At 38.3% G+C, this 24,614-nt stretch overlaps 1 protein-coding gene across 1 annotated transcript in view; it reads right to left on the bottom strand.

Annotated features, from left to right (window-relative positions):
• dtnbp1b (dystrobrevin binding protein 1b) overlaps positions 1-23,529 on the bottom strand; it is a 70,103-nt gene extending 46,574 nt beyond the window's left edge. The window contains exon 1 of the mRNA XM_030148022.1: positions 23,069-23,529. Coding sequence (XP_030003882.1) covers positions 23,069-23,114 — 46 coding nt within the window. The 5' untranslated portion in view covers positions 23,115-23,529. The remainder of the gene's footprint in view (positions 1-23,068) is intronic.
• Between the last annotated feature and the right edge of the window lie 1,085 nt (positions 23,530-24,614).

Genomic DNA, 24,614 nt, shown 5'->3' with positions numbered 1-24,614 from the left:
CCTGTTTTCCTCCACCACAGCAACAAATACAACCTTACATCCTCAAAACCCACCATAAAATTCTCAGCAAAGATGCCCGAGGATGGCCTTGTCTACTCCGTTTCACAAAGCAAAATGCAGAGAAATGTCAAGACAGGGAGAGACACTTGAGATAGTGGTGGGGTGATGTGGCATCTGGAGTTTGAATCTACTGTAAAACTGCTTTATTCTTGCACTGACACAAACACTATACTGCATGTGGAAAAATTACTGAGCTCTGCAGTGCTCACTAATAAAGAAAATGATTTAACTTCAGTAAGAAATGGCAAATGTACCTGGGTTCTTTATTCCTAAAGTACAGTACATATATACTGTAAATAGATACATATTTATATTCAAGTATGTGTAGTACATATGTGCTTGTACTAAAACACTATGGTGAAAGTAAAATTACTGATTCAACCTATTTACTGCAGCAAAAAAAAACTGGGTGGGGGTAGGGGGGGAGTGCATGCTCTGAAATGTATTCAAAGTTTAAAAGTAACAAGTGAAAAAGTAAGCAGAGCTTACAAGTACCCCTGCCTGGTCGCACATCACTTTGCCTCTCCTGCTCAATAATACCCTGCCTACCCAGAGATTACTTTTGAGTCTTAACTCTCTAGCCTTTTAAAACTTGTTCAAAAAATTGTAAAAAAAAAAAAAAAAAAAAAGAAAAAGGAAGAATGAAATGAAATGAAATTTGAAAAGAATCAGGTGAATAATGTCAGAGAAATAGGACGGACAAAAATCTTGGATGGATGGAAGGCTGGATGGAAGGACAGACAGAAGGACTGAGGCAGGGGTATATAGATATAGCAAGAATTCCATCTGTCCTTCCATGGGGTTATAATAAAAACTTGGCATTTGTGAGACATTTCTACCAAAGAACACTGAACTTCATCATATAACATAAAAACTGTCTAACCATTCTAATGTCAAATCATACCACACAATGAAAATAATAGCTTCACTCCAGTGTGCAATTCAATTTTTACATTCAGCAAGAGATGGATATACCACTAATCATCCTTTTTCTAGGTCCAGAGTCGGTAACCTTTAACACTCAAAGAGTCATTTGAACCCATTTCCCACAGAAAAGAAAACACCGGGAGCCACAAAACCCTTTTGACAACTGAAATGAAATTAGTTGTCTAAATTTTTACCTTTATGCTATGTCTAAAAAAAAAAAAACTACAATGTGTTGCATTTATGAAATCAATTAAGTACATGCTGCAGAAAAAAACATTTGAAAAACATTTGAAAACAAACAAAAAAAAATACTCTGGGTTACTTTCAAAAAAATTCTCAATGTCTATTTGAGTCCTCCTCATACAGTATTTATGAAATAAAAAATAAATAAATAAATAAATAAATTATCCACCTGCAGCAAAACAAACATGCAAACCAAAAGTGCCATCTGTTTCTATGTGTCATCCTTGTACTGGAGCATGCAATCAGCTGTCAACCTGAATAAAAAATGACTTTCATTGAACAATGTCAAATATACACTGCCTGGCCCAAAAAAAATGGATCCAACTGGATTTAACTAAGCAAATGGGTATGAGCCTCCTATTGGATAATTACTGCATGGGCAATTATCTTTCAGCTGGCGACAAGTTATTTAACCCTAACTGATGCAATGAGTAACTTCTCATTTCTTAAACAACTATGTCGAAAGACTTATCCCCTGGTCATGGAAAAGATATTAGTCTGTTTGAGAAGGCAGTGACTGCAGACTGCAAAAACACTGAATGTATCATATTGTGAGCTTGTTTGAACTCTCTGAAAGAGGGGAAGTGACATAGTGTACCTGTCTGTAAATCTGAGGTAAATACTATCAACTTGCACTCGAATGGACAAACCTCCTCCAGCATGTGCAGGGCTGTGCCTCCTTTACCCTGAACAGTTGTATTTCAGTGTGTTCAAGTGCACTGTCATTGCTACCATGAAGTGTAGCTTTTCTAGTCACTCTGGTTGTTTCAGCTCAGGAAAGGTGAACCTTTTCTGCCCAGGAAAGTTTTCACCTCTTCCAGACCTACGGCAAAGAGTTTCAGCACCTCCCCTGTGGACAGCCACTGGACTGTGTTGTACAGCAGAAGATCAGAATACAGGCCACCTCCACATCCACTTACAAATGGAACTGACAGTTATTTGAACCTTTTGCCACAATTTATATAGCGACAAAAATTGAAACACGCTTTTATTTTAATGTTACAAGATCACCATAATCTTCAAATTTAGAATTACATTTAAAAAACTAATGAACTAAAATAATTTAAATTAAGTACTCATTATTCATTTTCCCAAAGCCACAGGGAGCTGCAACAGAGGGATGAAAGATCCACATGCAGCTCTGGAGCCACGGGTTGCCAACCCCTGTACTAGGTGCAAGTAAATATCGAAATAAACTTGTATGTTTTTTTGCATGCAGTAGTATTAAAACTGTTGATAGAATGAAAACAGATTTGTAATTAACTGCATGGATGTGCCAGTAAAGAAACTGCAACTAGAAATGTCATATTCGATGGAAAACAGTAGCAAAACCAAACGCTACCATATATGAAGAGAACTGTGGAAGACTTTGAAACAGTATAGAGCAGTGGTTCTGGTTAGGAGGACAAGCCTAAAACCAGATTTTTGATTTTTCTCAAAATACCTCAGTCAACAGCTCAGTTCCTATGTTATCATATTAAATCCAAGATGTCATGACTTTTAAAACAGGATGAGAACTACAAAATCTTTTGTGACTCATCTACTGTCAAGACAATGTAGAATCGAATCGAATCGAATAGAATAGCTCTTTTAGCTCGGTTTTTGTCTTGTTATTTTTAAATCAGATCATCTTGTCTTTTATTTTCCTCTTACACCCTTTACAACTAAAGGTCACTCTATACATTTTGCATGGCACAGGTGAGGCTAAAATTTCTGAACACTTCCAGAGAGCACTCTTCTGTCTGTATTCACAGGAAATAGAATTCTCTTGATCATATAATTAAGTATTTTATTCTGGCCTTTAATGGCCCTGTACAAACATCTCCCAAGTTCCCAAGTTTGGGAAAGGTAGCCATAAAGGATGAGGGTAATATTTTTTGTAACATTGTTTTTAATAATAAAGTGTGAGCCAATGTAGCACTGCAGTGCTACACCAGCACAGAACAGAAAACACAAACAGAGCCGATCTCCTGTGGAGCGTATATACACTGTAGGTCGACAAAGGCATGAAATTGTAAAAACCTCCTGGGAAAAAGTTGTTAAGTGGAGGTAGTCCATATTTAATAACCTTGGCAAAGTTTACTATTTCTGAAACTCCGGGAAAGACAAAAACTGTGTTGAGCTCCACTAAAATATTCCATCATCTAAGATAAAAACACAACACTAACCACCACACCACACATATGCTCCTTTTGATCAATCTTTCATCAGTACTCACGATGGAATGACAAGTACACTGGTAGTGCGAGTATTGTACACAGTTAGGAGCTGATTAATGATACATCAGCTTACATGTCAAGTGTCTCCCTGAACAAGCAGAAATATCTCAACCAGGTGTTTGGACATATGTGCAGCATGACTATTTTATTATTTAAAAGACAACCTGGTGGGCAGGTTGGAGACAAATATATATTGCAAGGATCACCAGAAATGAATCAAAAGGATCTCTGAGGAGGAGAATAATGCTGCAGTTTGAAGCTGTAGTCTGCTGCTTTTGTCATTTGCAAAATATATATTTATTTACTTTTTATTTAATTATCCTTTATTCATCCAAGAAGGTCCAAATGAGAAACAAGATCTCCAGGTAGTTTTGTTCTTTAATGGCTTTGCCATTTTGATTTTTAAAGCGTATGACAAAAAAGACTGGACACTCAAATGAGAGTCAGAAAAATGCTAAATGTCTTTTTAACTGTTTGAAAAGTGCTACACATACAGTAATTCAAGGAATCTAGGAGCTATTGAAAATGTTCTGAATCATTGCTTTTATTTTTTATAGCCTAATTTCCTACACACACACAGTCAGTGACAGTCAGTGACAATCATGGGCTCCACGGAACAGTGGAAATAGGACTATATAGATGTAGGTTAAAAGGGAGCCAAGAGGGATAATGGAACTATTGTCTGACTACAAATGTGAATCCTTTGAGTTCCTGACCTACTGTCATTCTCTGCAGCCGATGGGGAGGCTTTTGAAAAAACTACATGCTTGGTAGTTGAGTTTACCTGCTGTTAAATATCAAGAGTGCAATATTAGATTATAAAATATGAGCTGTATAGCATTAGTGCAAAAATGCCTTTTCCAAAAATGCGTATCCAAGTGTAATTTTCATTTCACTGGTATTTTGTAAGCCATACAAGCCAGAATGGAAGCAAAAATATATTTTGATATCCGTTTTTGCAAGAAACGGATATCCCTGTGATGGATATGCAGTTGTGTACTTTTCCATTTTCTAACATGGTAAAAGTGTCATGATAATTATGCGAAAGTAACAAAGTGGCAAACTTACATACAGTAGTCATGCCATATCTGTTTTTTGAAAATTCAACATTCAGTTCTCGCTGAAATCTCAACTCTCTCTGTACACAATTCATCTGCACCAAAGTCTTCAACTAAATATTACAAAGGTGTTTTTGTTCGATCCTGACAGGGGAATCAAACGCTATCAGTGACATCTCTTGGTTTTTCCGAGCTCTAGTTCTCTTGTCTGTCACTGCAAATTTCTACATTTTCTCTTCATTCCTCTTTCGTCACTTCATTCTCTCTTTCAGCCTCTCATTTCTGTGAAGTCAGAGTGCACCCTCCTGTGTGCCCCTGCATGAATTGTTAAAGGGCTAATGTTAGCTGTGGGGAGAGAATGTTACAAAGAGCATTCATGCAGAGATGAAACAACATGTCACATAATTGTATGTGCATGCTCATGTACAAGCTCTCAGACATGCACTGCATGCACTGACCCATATTCAACTCTGTATGATATATCCTCATTTTTACAATACAGCCTGCATTTCCACAAGAGTTGGGTCATTTTTGAGGTGTGATTTGTTTATTTGTTTGAACATTTATTTAAAGCTGCGAATGACATTAGTCACCAATTTTTCATCCAATCTATAAAACCTGAGTGATAGCTTAAGTATCACGAATCTGTTAGTCTTTTCATGATTATGCACCTGAATCACTCCTGTCACAGTGAAGAACTTCTGAGTGTACTCCACCACGTTTCGGGATTCCACACAACCACAGTAGCATGAAGCAATTAAAGCCATTTCCATATTTGTTGTTGCTACAGCCATACTGCAGCTGCATGGAATCCCCAAAAAAACAGAGTGAGTTTCATTTTGCTCTGTAAACAAATGGATTGTTTGTGGTGGAGTACCCTTTGAAGTTCTTCACCGTGAGGGGCGGGTTGGGTCGGGTCAGATAATTCCACAAAAGCCCAGCGGGTTGAAAAAAACCCGACTCACGCATCACTACTGTATATAGGCCTACCTCAGAATGAGTATGTGCAGAGTGAAAGTGAAACTTTTAGATGCTTTACCAATTCCTCTAAGACTTCCGCTGATGTGCAACACATTTTCCTTTTCATTGCCTTCGGAAACTTTAATTTGAGGGGGCAGGACATTTGTTTACCACCCCACCCCCCAGAACCGGGCCGCTCTCGTGACTAAATCCAATCTTCTAAAACATGCCAGATTGGCAGCCAATACTAATCTTTAGATCGGATTGGGACATCCCTGTCTACAACGTTCAATATTACACTGTGAATGTCTGATACAATGTGTAGATTCTTTCTTCCAAGAGAGGAGAGGAGGTTTAAGCACTCCCTTCACATATTGGGCTGAAACTCTTCATCAGTGGCCCTGTGACTGTGCTGTATTGTCAATCCATCTGTTGTTTTGTTGCATCCGACTTCTTATTTGGCCACACACAGTCAGTCACCTGGCACACAGCAGGACAAGCCATCCCTCCATCATGGAAACCTGTTCTGCTACTGATTTGTGTTCTGTGCTGAAACCCCTTTGGTCACACACCACTAACAAACCAGTGAATGGATCCAAGAGATACACAGCCAAGAACAAATACATCAGCTGACACCACTCAAAATGTAGATGGAACCCTAAACCACAAAACAAGAACAACATCACCATTATGAGGGCAGCACAGAGGTCTGTGTAATGCCACTGATGGCAACTAGATGCTGTTCCAAAGAGCCATGGCTCCAATAGACTCTCACAGACTTAAATTTCATCAGAATCAAAGGTCAAAAGTAGAAAAAGACAATCATAAAAATTTGGTGTATGTAAATAAAATGTTTTTTTTTTTTTTTCTTATTATTATTATTTATCAAGTTAATAAATTCACTTCATGTATGCTCATATCACAATGTTGATGAAACTCCTAACACTCAGCATTAGCATACATACAAATAGATGCAAATGTACTTTTCCTGACAAACCAAATCATGTACAGGCTAGCACTTTCTACTCCTGCAGAATATGATACAGTCGCACAGAGAAAAATGTGGACACAAGGAGAGAAAGAAAAAGATGTGCTCTACGACCCTTGTCCAAATGAGCACTCCTTAAGGGGTTTATCTGTCTCTGCCTGACCTGAGTTATATACTGTTACATAAGGCAGGGAGCAGTGAGCTTGGAGGAAGAGCAAAAGCAGAGCGGAGCCTCAGCAAGAAGGTTATGGATGTCTGAACTGCAAGACAGCAACACTGATGCAGTTTGACACCCTATCTCAGCATGTGGAGTATAGATGAATGTACACTTTTATAGGTGACAGAATTACAAACGCAGAGAAATGTCAGGGGAAAAAAAGACCTCACTCATAGGAACGCATCAAGTCTAACAGACCCACTGCCTGCCCCACTCTGTAAATACTGTCTGTTCAACCATGGACCTAATTAGAGTAACTCTTTGGCTGTCTGACCACACCATTATTTTTTCTCTCCATCCTCTTTCTCTGCATTTCCCAGAAGAGTGGGAGGAGAGAAAAAGAGTGCTAACCCACCTGCTGAGGTACATCACACAGGGATGGAGGATGCAATTTCAAAAGCCATCTGTGACCAGGATTTCAAGTAAAAAGAAAACACTGGACATATTGGTTTCCATATAAAGTATATAACAATGATGACGGTTGGTGTTTGTTGTACACTTGTGTGTCAGTGGTTTGCTTATCTCTCGTGATATAATTTGAGACAGTCTGCCATCTTAGTCCTTTCGTTTTACATCGTCCTTGGGGGCACTGAAGTGGGCGTTTCATCTGACAGCTTAAATTCACATTCATCCCTCTCTCATTCTTTCTTCATCACTGAAGTAAATAGGGCTCACCCCTAAAACAAAACAGCGGCCATAATTCTGTATTTAAAAATATATATCATTCATAACTGTTCCATTTAATTACAATCATTAGCCTCTTTTTGATCTGTCCAAGCATTTATTCTTTCTTCACCATCCTGCACAGCTCGAAGTATAATTTCCCAGCATGAGAGCAGTGGGAGCTTATTTGTAGCTGTGATAGTGAAAAAAGGCAGCACAGATTTTACAAAATGGTGATAAGTGTTAGATGACTGTGCAGAGACAGAACATTGACATATATCCACATATATCCCATAATCTCTGATGCCACCCCTCAGTCATCCATAACATGCTTAGCACCATTAAACACGCACAGATCAGAATAATATTTATATTAGGACATATATTGAATTAATTGATTTGGGGTTACCTTCATATTAAAGAGGGAAGCATTGGTCATTAGAGAATGAATTGTGGACAAATTGTAATCAACTTAAAATGTTTATTCAGTGCACTGAATACAGGTACTCAGAAATTGAAAGTGCCATCATTCAATATCAGGTGTGTCCACCTCTGGCTTCCAAACAAGGAGTGCAGCGACGACGCATGGAACTGACAAGTCTCATGATCCTGTCCTTAGGGAACCGAGCTGGTCTAATGCTCTCTGGCACTCAGACGACTGATTGTACTGTGATGACAGCACACACGGCAAGCAACTTCACCATGGCTAAGACCTGCTCGTAGCATGCCAATGGCACGTTCTCTCTGTTGTATCGTAAGATGGCAAAAGCATTTCGGCATTTTCTTTGCTGCCTTTATATCAGCTATTGACCACACCTAAAGTCAAGCGTGACTCTGTACAAGAGATTCAACTCAATGTCCAACATTAAGGGATTAGCCCAAATGCCGTCATCGCAAATCAGAAATGAAAAAAATACAGCTATTAACTGTGTTACTCATCTCATGAGCAACATATACGAAACAGGCACCTGAGCAAATCGATTTCTGGAAATTACACCACATGTTTGAACCATGCGTTTTTAATAGCGTTAAGTATATATTAAGTCAGTAAGGAATTTACCACTTTGTAAAGTTGCCATTTCTTCAGAGTACTTAAAATTAGCTTAGGGACAGAAGACACCAAGTGATGAAGTTTCAAGTTCATTTTGTGTTAATTTCTTCCTGCAAACAAGTCTTAAGCCATCTAACAGTACAGGGTTTTGTTACCAAATTTTATGTTTCAAGATGTTCCATGCACTTCTGGGGATGTACACTACCAGGCAAAAGTTTGGACTCACCTGGTTTCTCTTTATTTTTATGATTATTTTCATTGTAGATTCTCACTGAAGGCATCAAAACTATGAATGAACACATATGGAATTATGTAGTTTAAAAAGGTGTGACAAAACTCAAAGCATGTTTTATATTTTAGATTCTTCAAAACAGACACATTTTGCTTTTATTACTGCTTTGTGCATTCTTGGCATTCTCTCGATGAGCTTCATTTGAAATGTCTTCCAAAAGTCTGGAAGAAGTTCCAAATGATGCTGAGCACTTGTTGGCCATCTGTGGTCCATCTCATGTCATTTAAATAAGAAGGTGAGTCCAAACTTTTGCCTGGTAGTGTAGTGTACATCAGGCCAGTTCAAGATCTGCACATACTTTGTTCTTCCTCATCGTCCAGGCATTTGGAATGTGTGCACAATGTGGTTTTACATTGTTGAATTGAAGATTTGATGGATATTCCTGGAAAACTTGTTGTCTTGAAGGTAGTATATTTCGCTCCAAAATTTCCATGTACTTTTCAGCATTAAAGAGGTTATGTGCAGGATTGATATTCCATGCTATCAACAGCAGGGGAAGTTGTGTACCAGAATACATCAGTGCTCACCAAACCCACCAATGAATTAACACTCCACTCCACAGACTGTATCACTGACTGCATTAAATATAAAGCTTGTTTAAACACACATCTGTATTATGGTATCATCAGGTTTTCTCCTTCAAACACTAACTTAGTCTGTTAAAATAACACTGTCCTGCAGAAAACAGCCACAACAAAACCACAAACTCCCTCTGTTTTCTGTGCGGTCTCTGTAATAATCCATCACAGAAGTGGCAATGCCAAGTCATGTGTAGCAGCCTGAATATGAGAACTGGATGTATATTTACCTCCGCCAAGTGAAATGGCGGAGGTTATGTTTTCACTGGGGTATGTCTGTCTGTTAGCAAGATAACTCAAAAATTTATGGAAAGATTTGGATGAAATTTTCAGGAAATGCTGATTCTGGCACAAGGAACAAATGATTAAATTTTGGTGGTGATGGGGGGCGGGGGGATTATCTGCCTTGGCGGAGGTCTACACTCTCTGAATGCTTTTCTAGTTACAAATGAAACAAGGTCAATGTGACAAAATATGAAATGCTGTGTTCAAACTCTCTCCAATGAAAGAAAAATTAAGTCACTGTTCTCTTTTAATATGCATTCCCATACTGTGACAACCTTCTCTGACATTGGCTTTCTTCCAGTCTAGGCTGAATTTTCTCCCCTTCCTACAGACTCCCATTCCTGTGCAACCACTGGCAATTAGTCAACTTCCAGATAGTACTGAGGCTTGTTTTGCCCTTTTATGCCTTTATCATTCTTTTTCATTTTCCATCGGCCATTATGTGCTTTTGATTCAGCTCTGTCCTTTTAATTCTTCCTCTTCACCGATATTCTCATCCTATTATTTGTTTAAGCCATTCTCATTGTTAACCCTCCCTCATTCCTGCACCTGTTATCTTTGTCTCCTTTATTTTACTCCCCCTCGATCACTATGCTTTCTTCTTCTGCTGCTGTTATTCTCTTTCCCTCTCTACTCTTTCATCTCTTCTCATATCTATTTCGGCTTTAAAGGGCCACTTACAGGTTCACAACCACACATAATGTGCCAAAAATAAATCTATAGCTGCATTTTAGAATATATATGCACATACATCTACATAATTGGGAAATCATCTATTGTGGGGTTTTTGAGTCAGTTTAACCACAGAGAAGTTAGGTAATGATACAAAAAAAGGAGAGCAGTTAAGCTAATACATGTTTAACAGCAAGAAATATATAGATGTTCACCCACTTCATGCTGTCACATTTATTTCACATGTTATAAACAGCACAAATAGCAGATGATGATTTCAGAAAGACAGCGTGGAGTGAGAGGACTTGTTGCATGAACACAATAGGTAGGATTTCATCCAAATGTTGTGTAAATTTCAACTGAATTTGCACATATTTCCATCCACTGCTGTTATATGAAAATTAAGAACGGGCTCATCATCATTACAGTTCAAAAGTTTGCTTTTTAGGTGTCATATTTCAGTACAATTACAATATACTATACCAGAGATGGGGGGCTCGAGTTGGGTGATTTGACTCGAGTCAGACTTAAGTTGCCAGATTGAGGACTTGTGACTTGCTTGATTAATAGTGATAAAAAGACTTGACTTGCTATTCATGCCTTGAGACTTGACTTAGACTTGCATGAATTGACAAGTCATTGCTGTCTTGGTTAATAAGTGAATTATCAATATATTTTTTCGATCGGATGTTTCCCGTTGCGTGTGGGCAAACCTGTCAACTTCTGATGCTCCCACACTGACTGCAGCGGTTGTAGAGTGGCTGAAGCTTGGAAGACGGAAGGTGCTGCTGGCACAGCTGTTTCCAAAATTATAAAATTTGGTTTCAAAGACTTTTCGAATAAAAAAATAAAATAAAAAGGATTTGCCAATGTGCAAGGTCTGCAGGGCCAAAATTTCCGACACCTCCAGCACCAAGTCAAATTTCATTTGGCATTTCAGACTACACAAGGAAAAGTAAGTAATGTCACTAACTATACCATTCATTTTAACCTGATGTTAGCTAATGTTCCATCTCTTTAAGTCAAAAGTGCCAAGAGCTTATTGTTGGCTTTACAGTGCACATCAGCTTTGAATCATGTTGCTGCTAGCTCTACATCTGTCTCACTCTCACACACACATGCACACATGCTTAATCATGACAGAAACACTAAGTTGCATTTAAGGTTTGTTAAAAGAGTGAGGCCTCTTTGAAGGAGTAATGGACATAGAAGTCATACTTGTTCAATTCATTCTTTGATGCAATGTTTTTTGCAACCTATTGAAATATTTATTGCAAAAAAAAGTCCAGTAATTTAAGATAGATGTCTTCAAGCTTATTTTATTTCTGTGACTTCACTTGTGACTTGCTTGACCTAAGCTGCGACTTGACTTGACTCTAACAAGAATGACTTGGGACTTGCTTGAGATTCAAAAGGTTAAGACTTGAGACTTGCACATGTGTGACTTACTCCCATTTCTGTAATATGCAATCTGTAAACACTTTCACGATCAAATTTTAAACAATGGGACACTGGAAAAAACATCCTGTATATGTTTAAACTAATTTTAGGTCCTCCAGTATGTGTGAAATAAAGAAAAACCATAGATTCAGAGAATCTTAAGTATTTCATTTTTGGTATTAATAATAAAGTCTTCACTCAGTAAATGAGGGAGATTAAATGTGAAGAACGAGTAACACAGGGAGAAAAGAAATGTGAAATAGAAAAATCTAACATTATTTTCTGATTTGGTCATGGCAATTATATTCTGAAATGCAAATAAACATACCTACAGTTTTGCAAAACTCTGCAGAAACTTTTAGAGTCAATATGGAGCCAAAGCACAAGTTTCCTCATTATTGGTTTTAGTAATAGGCTGAAACATCTGTGTTTGTGAATGTTGGCCCCAAGTTTTGTGTCTCAGACAGAACTGTGTGGTAAATGAGAAGAGACAGACATAGTGGATATATAAATTCTACAAACCCTTGTTCAAATGCCAAGTTTTTGTGATGTAAAAAAAATGAGACCAAGATAAATAATTTCAAAACTTTCCCCACTATTCATGTAACCTGTAACCTCTACAACTCAACTGAAAAACAAACGGAAATCTTTTAGAGAGGGGAAGTAAAAATAAACAATTGAGATAATGTGATTGCACAAGTGTGCACACTCTCTTATAACTGAGCATGGCTGTGTTCAGAATTAACCAATCACATTTAAACTCATGTTAAATGGTAGTCAGCACACACCTGCCATCATTTTAAGTGCCTCTGATTAACTTCAAATAAAGTTTGACTGCTCGAGTAGGCTTTTCCTGACTTTTTTGTAGTCACATCTGACAGTACAAGCCATGGTCCACAGAGTGTTTTCCAAAGCATCAGTGGGATCTTATTGTTCAAAGGTATCAGTCAGGAGAATGGTACAAAAGAATTTCCAAGGCATTAAATACATCATGGAACACAGTGAAGACAATCATCACCAAAAATATGACACAATAGTGATATTACCAAGAACTGGACATTCCTCCAAAATTGATGAAAAGACAAGAAAAAAACTGGTCAGGGAAGCTGTCAAGAGGCCAATGGTAACACTGAAGGAGATGCAACAATTTCTAGCAAATACTTGCAATACAGTACATATGACAACAACTCAGGTCAATCATGTCTGGGCTATAGGGTAGGGTAGCAAGACAAAAGCCTTATCTTGTGGAGAAAAGTACCCAAGCCGAGCTAAATTATTTAAAAACACATTTTAAATCTCCCAAACTCATGTGGGAAAACGTGTTATAGTCAGATGAAACCAAGGTTGAATTTTTTGGCCATAATTCCAAAAGGTATATTTGGCACAAACACAACACTGATCATCACCAAAAGAACACCATACCTACAGTGAAGTATGGTGGTGGTAGCATCATGCGTTGGGGCTGTTTTTCTTCAGCTGGAACTGGGGGCGTAGACAAGGTGGAGGGAATTCTGAACAGTTCCAAATACCAGTCAGTGTTGGCACAAAACCTTCAGGCTTCGGTCAGAAAGCTTAAGATGAAGAGGAGCTTCATCGTTTAGCATGACAGTGACCCAAAGCCCACATCCAAATCAACAAAAGAATGGTTTCATCAGAAGAAGATGAAGGTTTTGGAATGGCCCAGCCAGAGTCCAGACCTGAGTCCGATTGAACATCTGTGGGGTGATCTGAAGACGGCTGTGCACAGGAGATGCCCCTGCAGCCTGGACAGATTTGGAGCATTTTTATAAAGAAGAGTGGGCAAATATGGCCGCAATGGCCAGATGTGCCACGCTGATAGATTCCTACCCAAAAAGACTAACTGCAGTAATTAAAGCCATAGGTGCTGCAACTAAGTATTAGTTTAGGGCAGTGGTGGTCGCTTGTCTTTCAGAGAGGGGAAGCTCATGTTTGGCTTACATCAAAAAAATTGTCAAGTTATTTAAACATAAATTCGGCCCTCCGTTCCTTTTTAAGAAAATGGTCAGTGACCTTATCATACCAAGTAGGCGTCTTTTCCAGGGACTTGATAGCTAGTTCACTCTGACCTAGCCAACAATATGACTAACTATCTACAAAATGATATTAAACTCGAACAAGAAATGATTAAATAATGTAACTGAAACAAGAAAACATTGAAATTATGTTAAATTGAAACAAGGAAGTACAATGACAGTGTTTTATTTACAGTGCAAGAAATGAACAAGTAATTTTGTAGTGGTTTCTCTCTCAATTTCACAAGCAGAATGCACGACGGTATAAAAATGAACTCTGTCAAGTGCAGGAGTATATCTCAAAATAGCTGTCAATCAAACGGGATTCAGCCTTTCGACTGATCCTCCAATCAGCACATGGAAGCTCAGCATCCAGCCCAACCGAGATCCACCCACAGCTCCATTCACCCCCAGAGACGCTGAGCGTCCGGGGGTGGGACAACATCGTGGCATTTATCCAATTACTGTCCAGTTTTGAGGCAATGAAGAAAACTGTTCCACTCAGTCCCATTGAAGTGCATGGACGCTGAGCTTCTATGGGCAAATGCACTGACCATAGATTGTAAGAGAAAACAGCACAACGGGAATGTATGAGAAGTTAACAATATCGAGTCCGTTGATTTGTTATAAAGCTGATTCTGAACGAACTCGTCTTTGAGATGAACATGTTCTAATACATTTGTAGTCAATGAAATGTCAACACAACCATACAGGGTGGGGAAGCAAAATTTACAATATTTTGAGGCAGGGATTGAAAGACAGTGTATGACCAATTAGTTTACTGAAAGTCATGAGAATTTATTTGCCACAAGAAAATTTACATAATAGAAAATGTTTTTATTCTATGTGTCCTCCTTCTTTCTCAATAACTGCCTTCACACGCTTCCTGAAACTTGTGCAAGTGTTCCTCAAATATTCGGGTGACAACTTCTCCCATTCTTCTGTAATAGTATCTTCCAGACTTTCTCGTAATAGTTTTGCTCATAGTCATTCTCTTCTTTACATTATAAACAGTCTTTATGAACACTCCAACTATTTTTGAAATCTCCTTTGGTGTGACGAGTGCATTCAGCAAATCACACACTCTTTGACGTTTGCTTTCCTGATTACTCATATGGGCAAAAGTTTCTGAAAAGGTATGGATAATAGTGTTAGGTATGATTATGACATCAATATATATTTGGTTTCAAACCATTGATGTAGTGCCTGCTGAGAAAAAACAACTAAATGTTCATTGTAACTTTTGCTTCCCCACCCTGTACATATTTGACCATTTAATTTTCGTAATTTTAGGAGAAGCTGAGCTTCCCTTGCAGTCTTTGAGAAATCGCCTCTGGTTTAGGGGTGTGCATATTTATGCAAAAAGGTTATTGTAAGTTTTGTTTTTATTTTTCCCCTTAAAAGATTTCAGTTTGTTTTTCAATTGACTTGTACAGGATATAGGTCTCATTAATGGTGGAAAAAGTTTTGAAATTACTTATCTTGGTCTCATTATTTTACATCTCAAAAACCTGGCATTTGAACAAGCGTGTGTAGGTTTTTTATATCCACTGTATAACCACAGCTTCATTTTTCCATTGTTCCACCTGAATTGTTATTGATTAAATTGATGTACAAACTTACTACCCAAAGGCTGACACATAGAAACATCCTGAACAGGGCAAAATAAGAAGAAAATAGAAATTACAAGCAGAGGGCAGGGTCTGTGCAGATAAATACTCCATCTCACACTGACAGAGGGTCACATAATTCATCATTTTCAGTCATATGGTCACGCAGAGCTCTGGAGGTTAATAACACCTGGAGTAAACAGTGGGCACCCAGCACAGCCTTGTAAATGTTACATCTGTTTTAAACCACAAATACACTGAACATGCAGCACATAGATACTCACGATCCACATACAGCGCAATTTACTCAAAGTTTGTTCCAATACTACATACTAAAGAGAATCCTTACTGCTGCAGGACCAAAGTGTAGAGAAAGGACAGTAATATGTATTTTACATGTTTTTGATGCTGTTTGGGAGGTGAACAACAAGACATTGTTTATTGTGAGAGATAAGACTGGTTGACTAATGCTAGCCAGTGTTGTGCAAGTTACTTCCAAACTGTAACATAATACAGATTACTTGTTACTGTTATTTAAAAGCAATTCCTTACCTGACAATATTACTGTCTCAGAATTGTAATGCGTTACATGCCTCCTGTATTACTTTTGAGTTACATACAGACTCTTGTCATAAATAGTGCGTGTGCAGGAGAACCCCCGAATACAAGAGATAGGAGAGCCTTGGGACGCATATATTTGCGCCCTGAAGTACATGTGGATGGATAGCTCAGTAAATAACATTACGGTCTACGATGTTCGAATCCCTGGAGGAAGGCTGGCACTTTTTTCAACAGGACGCCGGGAGATAAATCTGCAAATGATAAAGAATTCTAACTAGTCATAGAATGTTAGCTTACCTTGTTACCTTGCTGATCACAGGGATCATGCTAACTAGCTTCTTGAAAGCAAGGTTAGAAATAGTAATGAGCATACATCAATGTCGCCAATGTACTGTCTTCTGCCATCTTCACCCACTGACTGACTACCAACAGGAAATAGAACTTCCTGCTGCATTTTTGATTCCTTAAGGTCTCGCAGTCTTGTTTTTTTTTGTTTTTGTTTTTTTTCATTTGAGCAATTAAATTATGGGCGAAAAGTGTGTTGTAACGCCAGCACTATTGAAAATGTAGTAGAGTAAAATATTACTGAAAAGTTATTAGTAATGCCTTCCACTACAGTGTTACAGCAAAAAACAAAAATCTGTTACTGTAATGCATTACTTTTGTAACACATTACTCTCAACACTGATGCTGGTGAACTACCTTGTCCTAGCGATGGCTCATTAATTCGACTTCTTCGGTAGTAGAGACAGTAGGGGTAGTTTAACATGGTATCTTTTGATATGAATCTGAACTAACCATGTATCAAGTGTCAGGTCAACACTTTCACTGTAAATGAGTCTCCAGTCATAAGCCACTTTTACACAGAGATCCTGGACAAAAGGGGAGATGGTGATCCCACCTTTTTTCCACCACTGACTGATTTATACAGCCAAGCTAGAGTAACAGAGGTGAAACAGGCTGGACTTTTACACAGTAGAAATACCCCAAGCATGAGTCTCCAGAGTCTGCCTGTCTTTCACCATTCCACAAATGTTAACATAAATAGAGCCCTCCGCCCAAAGTGACAACTGCTCACTGATCTCGATGTCTTCCCAGTTCAACATCTTTCTGGTCGTGTTGATATGCTTGTTTACTGTACATTTATGCTCATTTTTAAATCCCCCAGGCGCAGGACAGATAGCAGGTGCATATGAAGGCACTGGCATAAATTCTGTGGCAGCAGCCCTGGGTGCGGCGGCTTTGTGCCATTTTCACCCGTGGCTCGAAACCTGTGGCATGTAACCGCGGCACCCATGGCACGAAGCCACAGCACATTGCACCTGTGGTATGAAACTGTGGCACCCTGGCATGTAGCCGCACTGTCTCTCTGGCACAGGGGTCACCGTCATCAAAACGTCACACCTTGGTGAATGAGAGGTGTTCCTTTTACATAGTGTTCCAGAATCATATCTTTGGTTAGTATTGGCTTCTTGATACTATGAAGATGTGTTTTTCACCTCTAGCTTACTTGCTACAACATTAGTGAGTTCATATTCCATCACAGTCTCCATGGCTGTCAATATTCATCTGTCACATTCTTTTATTTTGACAAACACACTTATAAAGGTTTGTAAATAGTATGATTTTGTCTACAACTTAGAAAAATATTACAATATATGCTGAATATCACTATGTTGCCAGTATATATTGTGATACATTGTTTTGTCCATATCTTCTGTCCCTACAGTATAAACCTAGGAAAAAAGATTTATCCTACCACTTGCTCAATAAAATGTAAGCATCTCACCTACTTCACTTCTTTGATCACTTCCTGTTTTCATTTTTAATTTCTTCCTCTTCCTTCCTTTTCCTCCTTCCTTGACAGTCTCTTTGTAACATGCCCAATCCCAAAAGCATATTTGTGGTTTCCCTTAATTTGATTGAACAAAGATGCTCACAGTGTAAAGACAGCTGTGAGAAACTCAATCAGTGGCACAGTTGAGTAAACAATATGAGTATTACGGATGGAGACGGCATGCTAGGGGCTTTGCCAATGACACCTGTTATGCCAGGTGGACACTGCTTGCAACTCAGCCTGGATGAAAAATAGGAAGGGAAATGAGAAGGAGAGACACAGTAAAGAGTGGAGCTACCAGTTAAGGGATGGTTTGTGGAAGTGGTCTACAACAGACTCTACTGTCCACGAGAGAAAGCATTTATAGTTCATCATTTGACAGACACCGATTTTTTCATCTTTCAGGCAAATTCCATCTTTAGAGACAATTACAACCATTTTTAAGAGCCTGAACCTCTTTTATAATCAACCAGACACTTTTGTCTTTGCATTCCACATGTTTACATACTATGACAGTAATATTTGATTTTGCTTATTACCACACATGGTATTTTGCTGTTACACATGATTTAGCTGCGTTCAGAAATTTATGCATTGAACAAAATTACAGACACCGAACTAAAGAAGTCAACACAAGACACTGCCTTGGCAGCAGCAGTGTCACAGTAAGTATTGTAACTTCTCAGAGCCAGCTAATGTTTGGTTGATGATAAAAACCGTGACCACTTTCTGTGCTACTGTTTTTTGTGTCACGGCTCAGTAAACTTCTGTTACCTCTTCTATGACTCCATTACCTGCATGTCTCAAAGACAACAAGTAGACCGCATACTGATCACCATTTTAAAATGTCAACAAAACATCATGTCCAACATCTCCCTGTCTACATATTTATGATTATACTATAAGCTGATAGTTTTGTGTGTAAATTAAGGGAATTTAAAATAATCTAATTGCAGAAATTGAGTTCAATATGCATAACTATGTTTTCCTTAGTATATAATAACTGTTAAAGGAGTTAGTTAAAGGACTTTAGTTTTGTGTTAGAATGAGACATATATACGATGTTCAGAATAGGCTTTGCTTTTTAGATGTGTACATCTATAGCTCTATAGGATAATGAATAAATAAAAATAAATAAAACCTGCCCCCCCCCCCCGTTACATTTAAAACATGGCACCTCAGGAACAGTTTGACAAAATAATTTGAAAGAATATAGTGCAATTTGGCACAAATTGTGGACTAAAGGATGATCTGACAATAATTTGGTGGCCAGAGGGTGCTGTGACCTCATGTTTGTCCATTGCTCTTTTTTTTTTTCATTCTATTTTTTGATACAAACCCTGTCTTGGGCTCAAAGTCATTGTGAACACACACACACACAAATCCCTGGTGGTAGATTATGATAAAGAATAGTGATGAAAGTTAAGTTTGTTTGTTTTTTTTTTTGTCTGGATGGCGTCCAGTTTTAAGGTTATTACTGTCATTACCTATTATATTTGAGTGTAGACCAGAGTTTAAAAGCCCATAATGAACAAAAACTCCAATATAGGACTTTTTCCGCAATCTCCAATTCCACCAGTAGATGTCACTAAGTATTACACACTAAAGCATTGAGATCTAATCAGGATTCAGATTTATTTTTTTCATCCACTAACATCAATACATCTTATGTTCCACATATTCTCAGAAAAAAAAATATTTTTATGTTCATTTTAAATTATAGCTCTTCAACAAAAAAGTTGGCCCCTCTAGCCAGCGGGACAGCACAGGAGCCAACTACTGTATCATATTTGAATAGTCCAGACTTCACTCATTAAAGCTGCACAAAAGACTAATCACATCTGCAGCGCTTTGATTTACATGCAATTAAAGTTTCATGTGAACCCAGATAAATCGAGGGGGGGGCAGAGAGGAGGGAAACACATCATAACAGCAGCAGTGAACAGAGCAGTCATAGCAACCAGACACAAAAAAAGGAAAGTGAGGGCAAAGAAAGAAAGGAGAGAAGGAGGAAGGGACGAAAAGAAGAGCAGTGAGGAGAGGATAGGTGAAGCAAGCCATCATTTGGCAGCAGAAGTGATGACACAGCACATTTATCTCTGTGGCAGGTGCCTTCTGTTGCCCCTTTACAAAGGACACAAGCTAATAGGGGAGAGGGAGTGAGAGTGAGCACTGCAGCAGCTTTCCACAGTGATAAGACCACACCAATCCAGACTGCTGCAACCACGAGCAAAAAACACTTCCGACTGTCTAATCCAAAAATATTACTGCCTTACAAGTAAAGGCCTTTAAACACAAGTCCATAAATAGTACATTACAATGTTCTACTTTCTGTATCAGAAAGTAGAACATTGCTGTTTGGTTCAGGATTATGTAATTCGGTGTCTGCTCTGCACAAGTATAGGCAGACACATACTGTATACTGTTCTTATTATCTTTTTTTCTGTATGCATTTTAGTGAGAAACTCATTTTGCAACTTTAAGAGCATACACATACACAGCTTGACCAACCAAAAACACCCACACTCTAATATTTCATTGAACCATCTTTAGCTTTGATAGCAGGATGTACTGACTTTAGCATTGTTTCAATAAAATGATGCAAAGTCCGAGCCTAGACCTGACCAACTGAAGAAACCCCAGTTTGTAACACTGCCTCCACAGGCTTGTACTGTAATCACTAGGCATGATGGGTAATCACTTCATCTGCCTCTCCTCTCACCCAGATGCATCCATCACTTTAGAACAGGGCCAATCTGACCACATGACAGTTTTCTATTGAAACATAGTTCCACTCTTTGTGGAAAAATGATGGTTAAGAAATGAGAAGTAACGCATCGCATCAGGTAGAGTTAAAGAACGTATTGCTGCTGAAACATATTCATTATTGTTGAAAAGAGCAATAATATGGATAAATTTGATATCTTGATATCAATTTAGCAGTTTGATGTTTTTCTTGATTTCGTAGACTTAGAAAGATAATTCTTGGAAATATTTAAAACTCTTTTTTTAATTGCTGGTACTCATTGTTAAAATCCCGTACACCAAAGTTACTTCAGATTTATCCACATTTATTCTGTTTCATACAGTTCATTCATACAAAGCTCAGTGACTTAAAGAATTTGAACTATGAGCCTCAAAGCAACTGTGTTCAATCCAACAGCCTCATGAAACCCATTAATAAATCAGAACAAATCCAGGAAAAAGGTCACCATATACATCCTTGTCTTCTCCCACTGTTGCCTGTAAACATACAGAAAATGTATATCAGCATGTTCAAGCCAAGTCTCTTCTTCCACACTGGTAATAGATTTTGGTGAGATGTACCCACCACCTATAACTTAGAGGCATCTGTTTGAGGACTAACCTATGATGAATTTTTCCAAGACCTACCTGTACAACATGGTCTGAACAACAACCAGGACAGCAGTTTGATAAACTAAATGAAGCAATACTATGCTACAGGAGACAATCTGCAGCAAACAGCAGACCCATCCCACATTTTTGCTGAAATTTTTCAGTTTGCCAGTTACTACCATGCCTATTTAGTAAATAACAAATTAATGACTTTTAATTTCATTTTTACTTTATTTTGAGCTAAATGACAACTGACTTTCCCTGAGTGGATCAACAAAATTAATCTAATCTCTTCTCATCTCACTTCATTCACCACTGGATTATAATACCAGTACTGTTTTGATTGCAATTATTCATGAGTACAATGCCCACAGCAAACATTACATTTGATCATCTGATGGGATTACATACATTTTTTTCATTTTAGTGGTTATTCTATCTGATCTGGCTTTGTTTGTACAACATACTTGTATATTTAAACAAAAATAACTATTCTTTACAAATGGAAATATGGTAAAAATAAATATTCATTCTGCTTTCTGATTAGATGTCTTCCCCTCTTCATTTGTTCATTTTTCCCTGAGCCCATGAATTTTATTTTTCTTTACTCAGAGATTATTGTTCAGCTGTGTCTACTGACTCGGTTCCTTAGATGGATCTGGTTATGTAACAGAAGTTAATCAGTAATCACAGCCTGTGGCCACTTGATATTTTCTTTTGAAGGCATGGCTTTGTGAAGAAGCTAATGTGATGGATGCATCTTGACAAGGAACAAACTGGTCAAGTACAAAGCGAGCCAAGTAGCGTAAAACATGCGAAAGTAAAAGCAGAGTTACACAACTATCAAAGTACCTAGCCTCAGTGAAACATTGGACTCACAATGATGCAATTAAAAAAAAGAAGCCTATAGAAATAAACACACAATAGGTGGTAAATGTGGCTGGTGTGATCATTAACACACAACCCAGGCAAACAAAAGGTTTCCATGGGAGTTATATGCTATGTTGTCCAGTAAATAATATCCTGAAAATAAGAGGAGGATTGAAAGCTGGAGGATAGAAGAGGGGGATGGTGCACCAATAATGGAAGCAATAAAAGGAGACTCATTCTCCCAGATGTGATATAAGCCTCAGTCAAATCAACCTCTGTGTGTGTGAAACGGGAATGATTTTTCTGTGTAAATATTCCAAATAAGCCCTCAGATGAGTCGAAATGAGTCGCATCTTATCAATCACCCACTTACAGTAGAGCAATCCATTCGCTTATGCGTGTGTGCTACTTGAGGCCAGCATGAAGTCAAGCATTAAAACTGGAAAGCAGTCCCACACACTTACACTCAGTGATATATAAGGTAAATCTGCACACAGATACACTCAATTACAACCCACTGTCCTGAACATTTAATGCATTATCAAGAGAGAAATGAATCTCACCATTATCATTTTGGTGTTATCAGTTTAGTTTAAACTAACCACAAACTGTTCTCTTCCCAAAATAAAAATAAAAGACCACCAGCATCTGCAAATCCTTGAGTCTAAACTGAAGAGACACAGCTGGCTTTGCTTGTCGATCAATACAGCACTGTTTCAATAGATCATTAGCTGGAGGCGCTTCAGGGAATATGTAAACACACACTCATGGATGCGCCCACACACACACTCCCACATCACACACCTCCCTCAGCTCTTCATCTATCACATGACATGAGCAAGTATGGACACACAAACAAGCATTATCAGACTACTCATCACCTCTTGGAAAATACAGTACATGACACACCAAAAACAACACACAGTGGCTTCTTTGACAGGCTATTGAAAGAGTCCTCATATTAACCATATTAAGAGTTAACAATAGTGTGGATGTAAAGCCCATATAGATCTGTTGTTTCTTGGTCAGCTATATATAGGACCACATTTGCATGAGGATTAACAGTAACATAATGAAGGTTCAGTTTAAACAAAATTTGACATTCTATAAGACAGTCAAAAAGAGGAAAAAATGAGATTTTACTTACAAGAGTTCCTTTGGCTCCCGTCTGTTGTACCAGGAAATGTGGACATCCCAGCAGGATGCTCTAAAAGGCTCACGATAACAAAAACGGAGGAATGGGAGAGGAGACAGCAGGACGATACTATGCACCAAAAAAACTCCACGATCACCACAACACTTGCTCACCACGCATCCTTACTCCCGTCTTTCACTCTGTACACATGCTCCTCCGTGCAAAACGAGGCTCCGCTCACTCACACATTGTCATGCAGATGAACTCGCACACGCTTGGTTATTAATAAATGCACAAAACCCTGAAGGTGGATGCTCTCAAGAATCCAGCACTAGCCAAAACATGCATAAGGGATGTATGGAAAGATGGATCGCTGGACTGCACCAGTGCCTATAGTTCGAGTGTAGAGGATGCTGAGGATGCCGATGCAGGGAGAGAGAAGTGGAGATGAGTGGAGCATAGCAGTGACTGCTGCTGAGTGAGGGGAGGAGGATGAAGAGGAGGAGGAGGGAGAACTGGAGGAGACGAAAGGGTAAAGAGAGGGGGTGGAGGAGAGAATGTGTGCAGAAGGATGGAAGGAAATAAGGAATACAAATTAGTTAATATGGGAGTGTGGGGATGTATATGGTTTCAGTAAACTATAAACACACATACCCCTGACCTTAGAATGTTGTGCTCAAAAGTGATAATTATTTTTATGTAAGCTGATTATTGAGAATTTTTTTTAAAAGGAAAAGTATATAACATTTTTGACTTGTGCTTGTAAACATGAAGAGGGAAAGGAGTGAGACTCAATAAAGTGAGCAACAATAGAAAGGAAAATACAAGTGGCAACCTCTGGAGCTAAAAAGTGAAGCTAATGTATTACTATCAAGGTCTGGTTGGTCATCATTGTCTAACATTATAAACTTCTTGATTATCTGAAACATTTAAGTGTGACAAATATGCAAAATTGTAAGAAATTACAAAGGGGGCAAATATTTTTTTTACAGTACTGTACATCACTCTGACTTGAATAAATATGTAAGGTTTCTGACCACATATGGTGATGCTTGATACTTCTACACAAATAAAAAATAAGTGAAAGTAGACTAAAATGAGTAAATATCAAATTTGAGTGTCTTGAAAAACAACAGGGCCTCTACACTGATTTCTCGGATCCTTTACCCGAATCAAAAGGTTTAGCTTGTTTTTATTGCTTTTATTGTGTGCACACTCAGCCTGACCCACACCATCAAAAAAGAAGCACACACCAGCCTGTCTGTCTCCAGTGCTTGAGGGGGGGAAATAATAACCCTCCTCATTAGCATGATACTGTGAAGAGCGTCACAGTTCCACCTAGCTCTGTCTCCTCTTATGTCCTTCAATTAACCCCTCCCCTCCCACAACTGACTGGAATTATTCAAGACATTTCTTATAAGGTTGTTCAAAAAAAAGTTTCAAATTATTTCTCTTAAACTGTCAGGTTGAAGCAGATATATTAGAGGAACTATTCCGAAATGCATTCTACAGTAAAACATTTTCTGAGTTGTTTTGACACATAAAACTGCAATTCCAC

This window comes from Sphaeramia orbicularis, chromosome 11 (genome assembly GCF_902148855.1).
Source record: "Sphaeramia orbicularis chromosome 11, fSphaOr1.1, whole genome shotgun sequence".
NCBI classification, from domain to species: Eukaryota; Metazoa; Chordata; class Actinopteri; order Kurtiformes; family Apogonidae; genus Sphaeramia; species Sphaeramia orbicularis.
The sequence above is the reverse complement of the archived record's forward strand: the minus strand, read 5'-3'. Positions and strand labels throughout refer to the sequence as shown.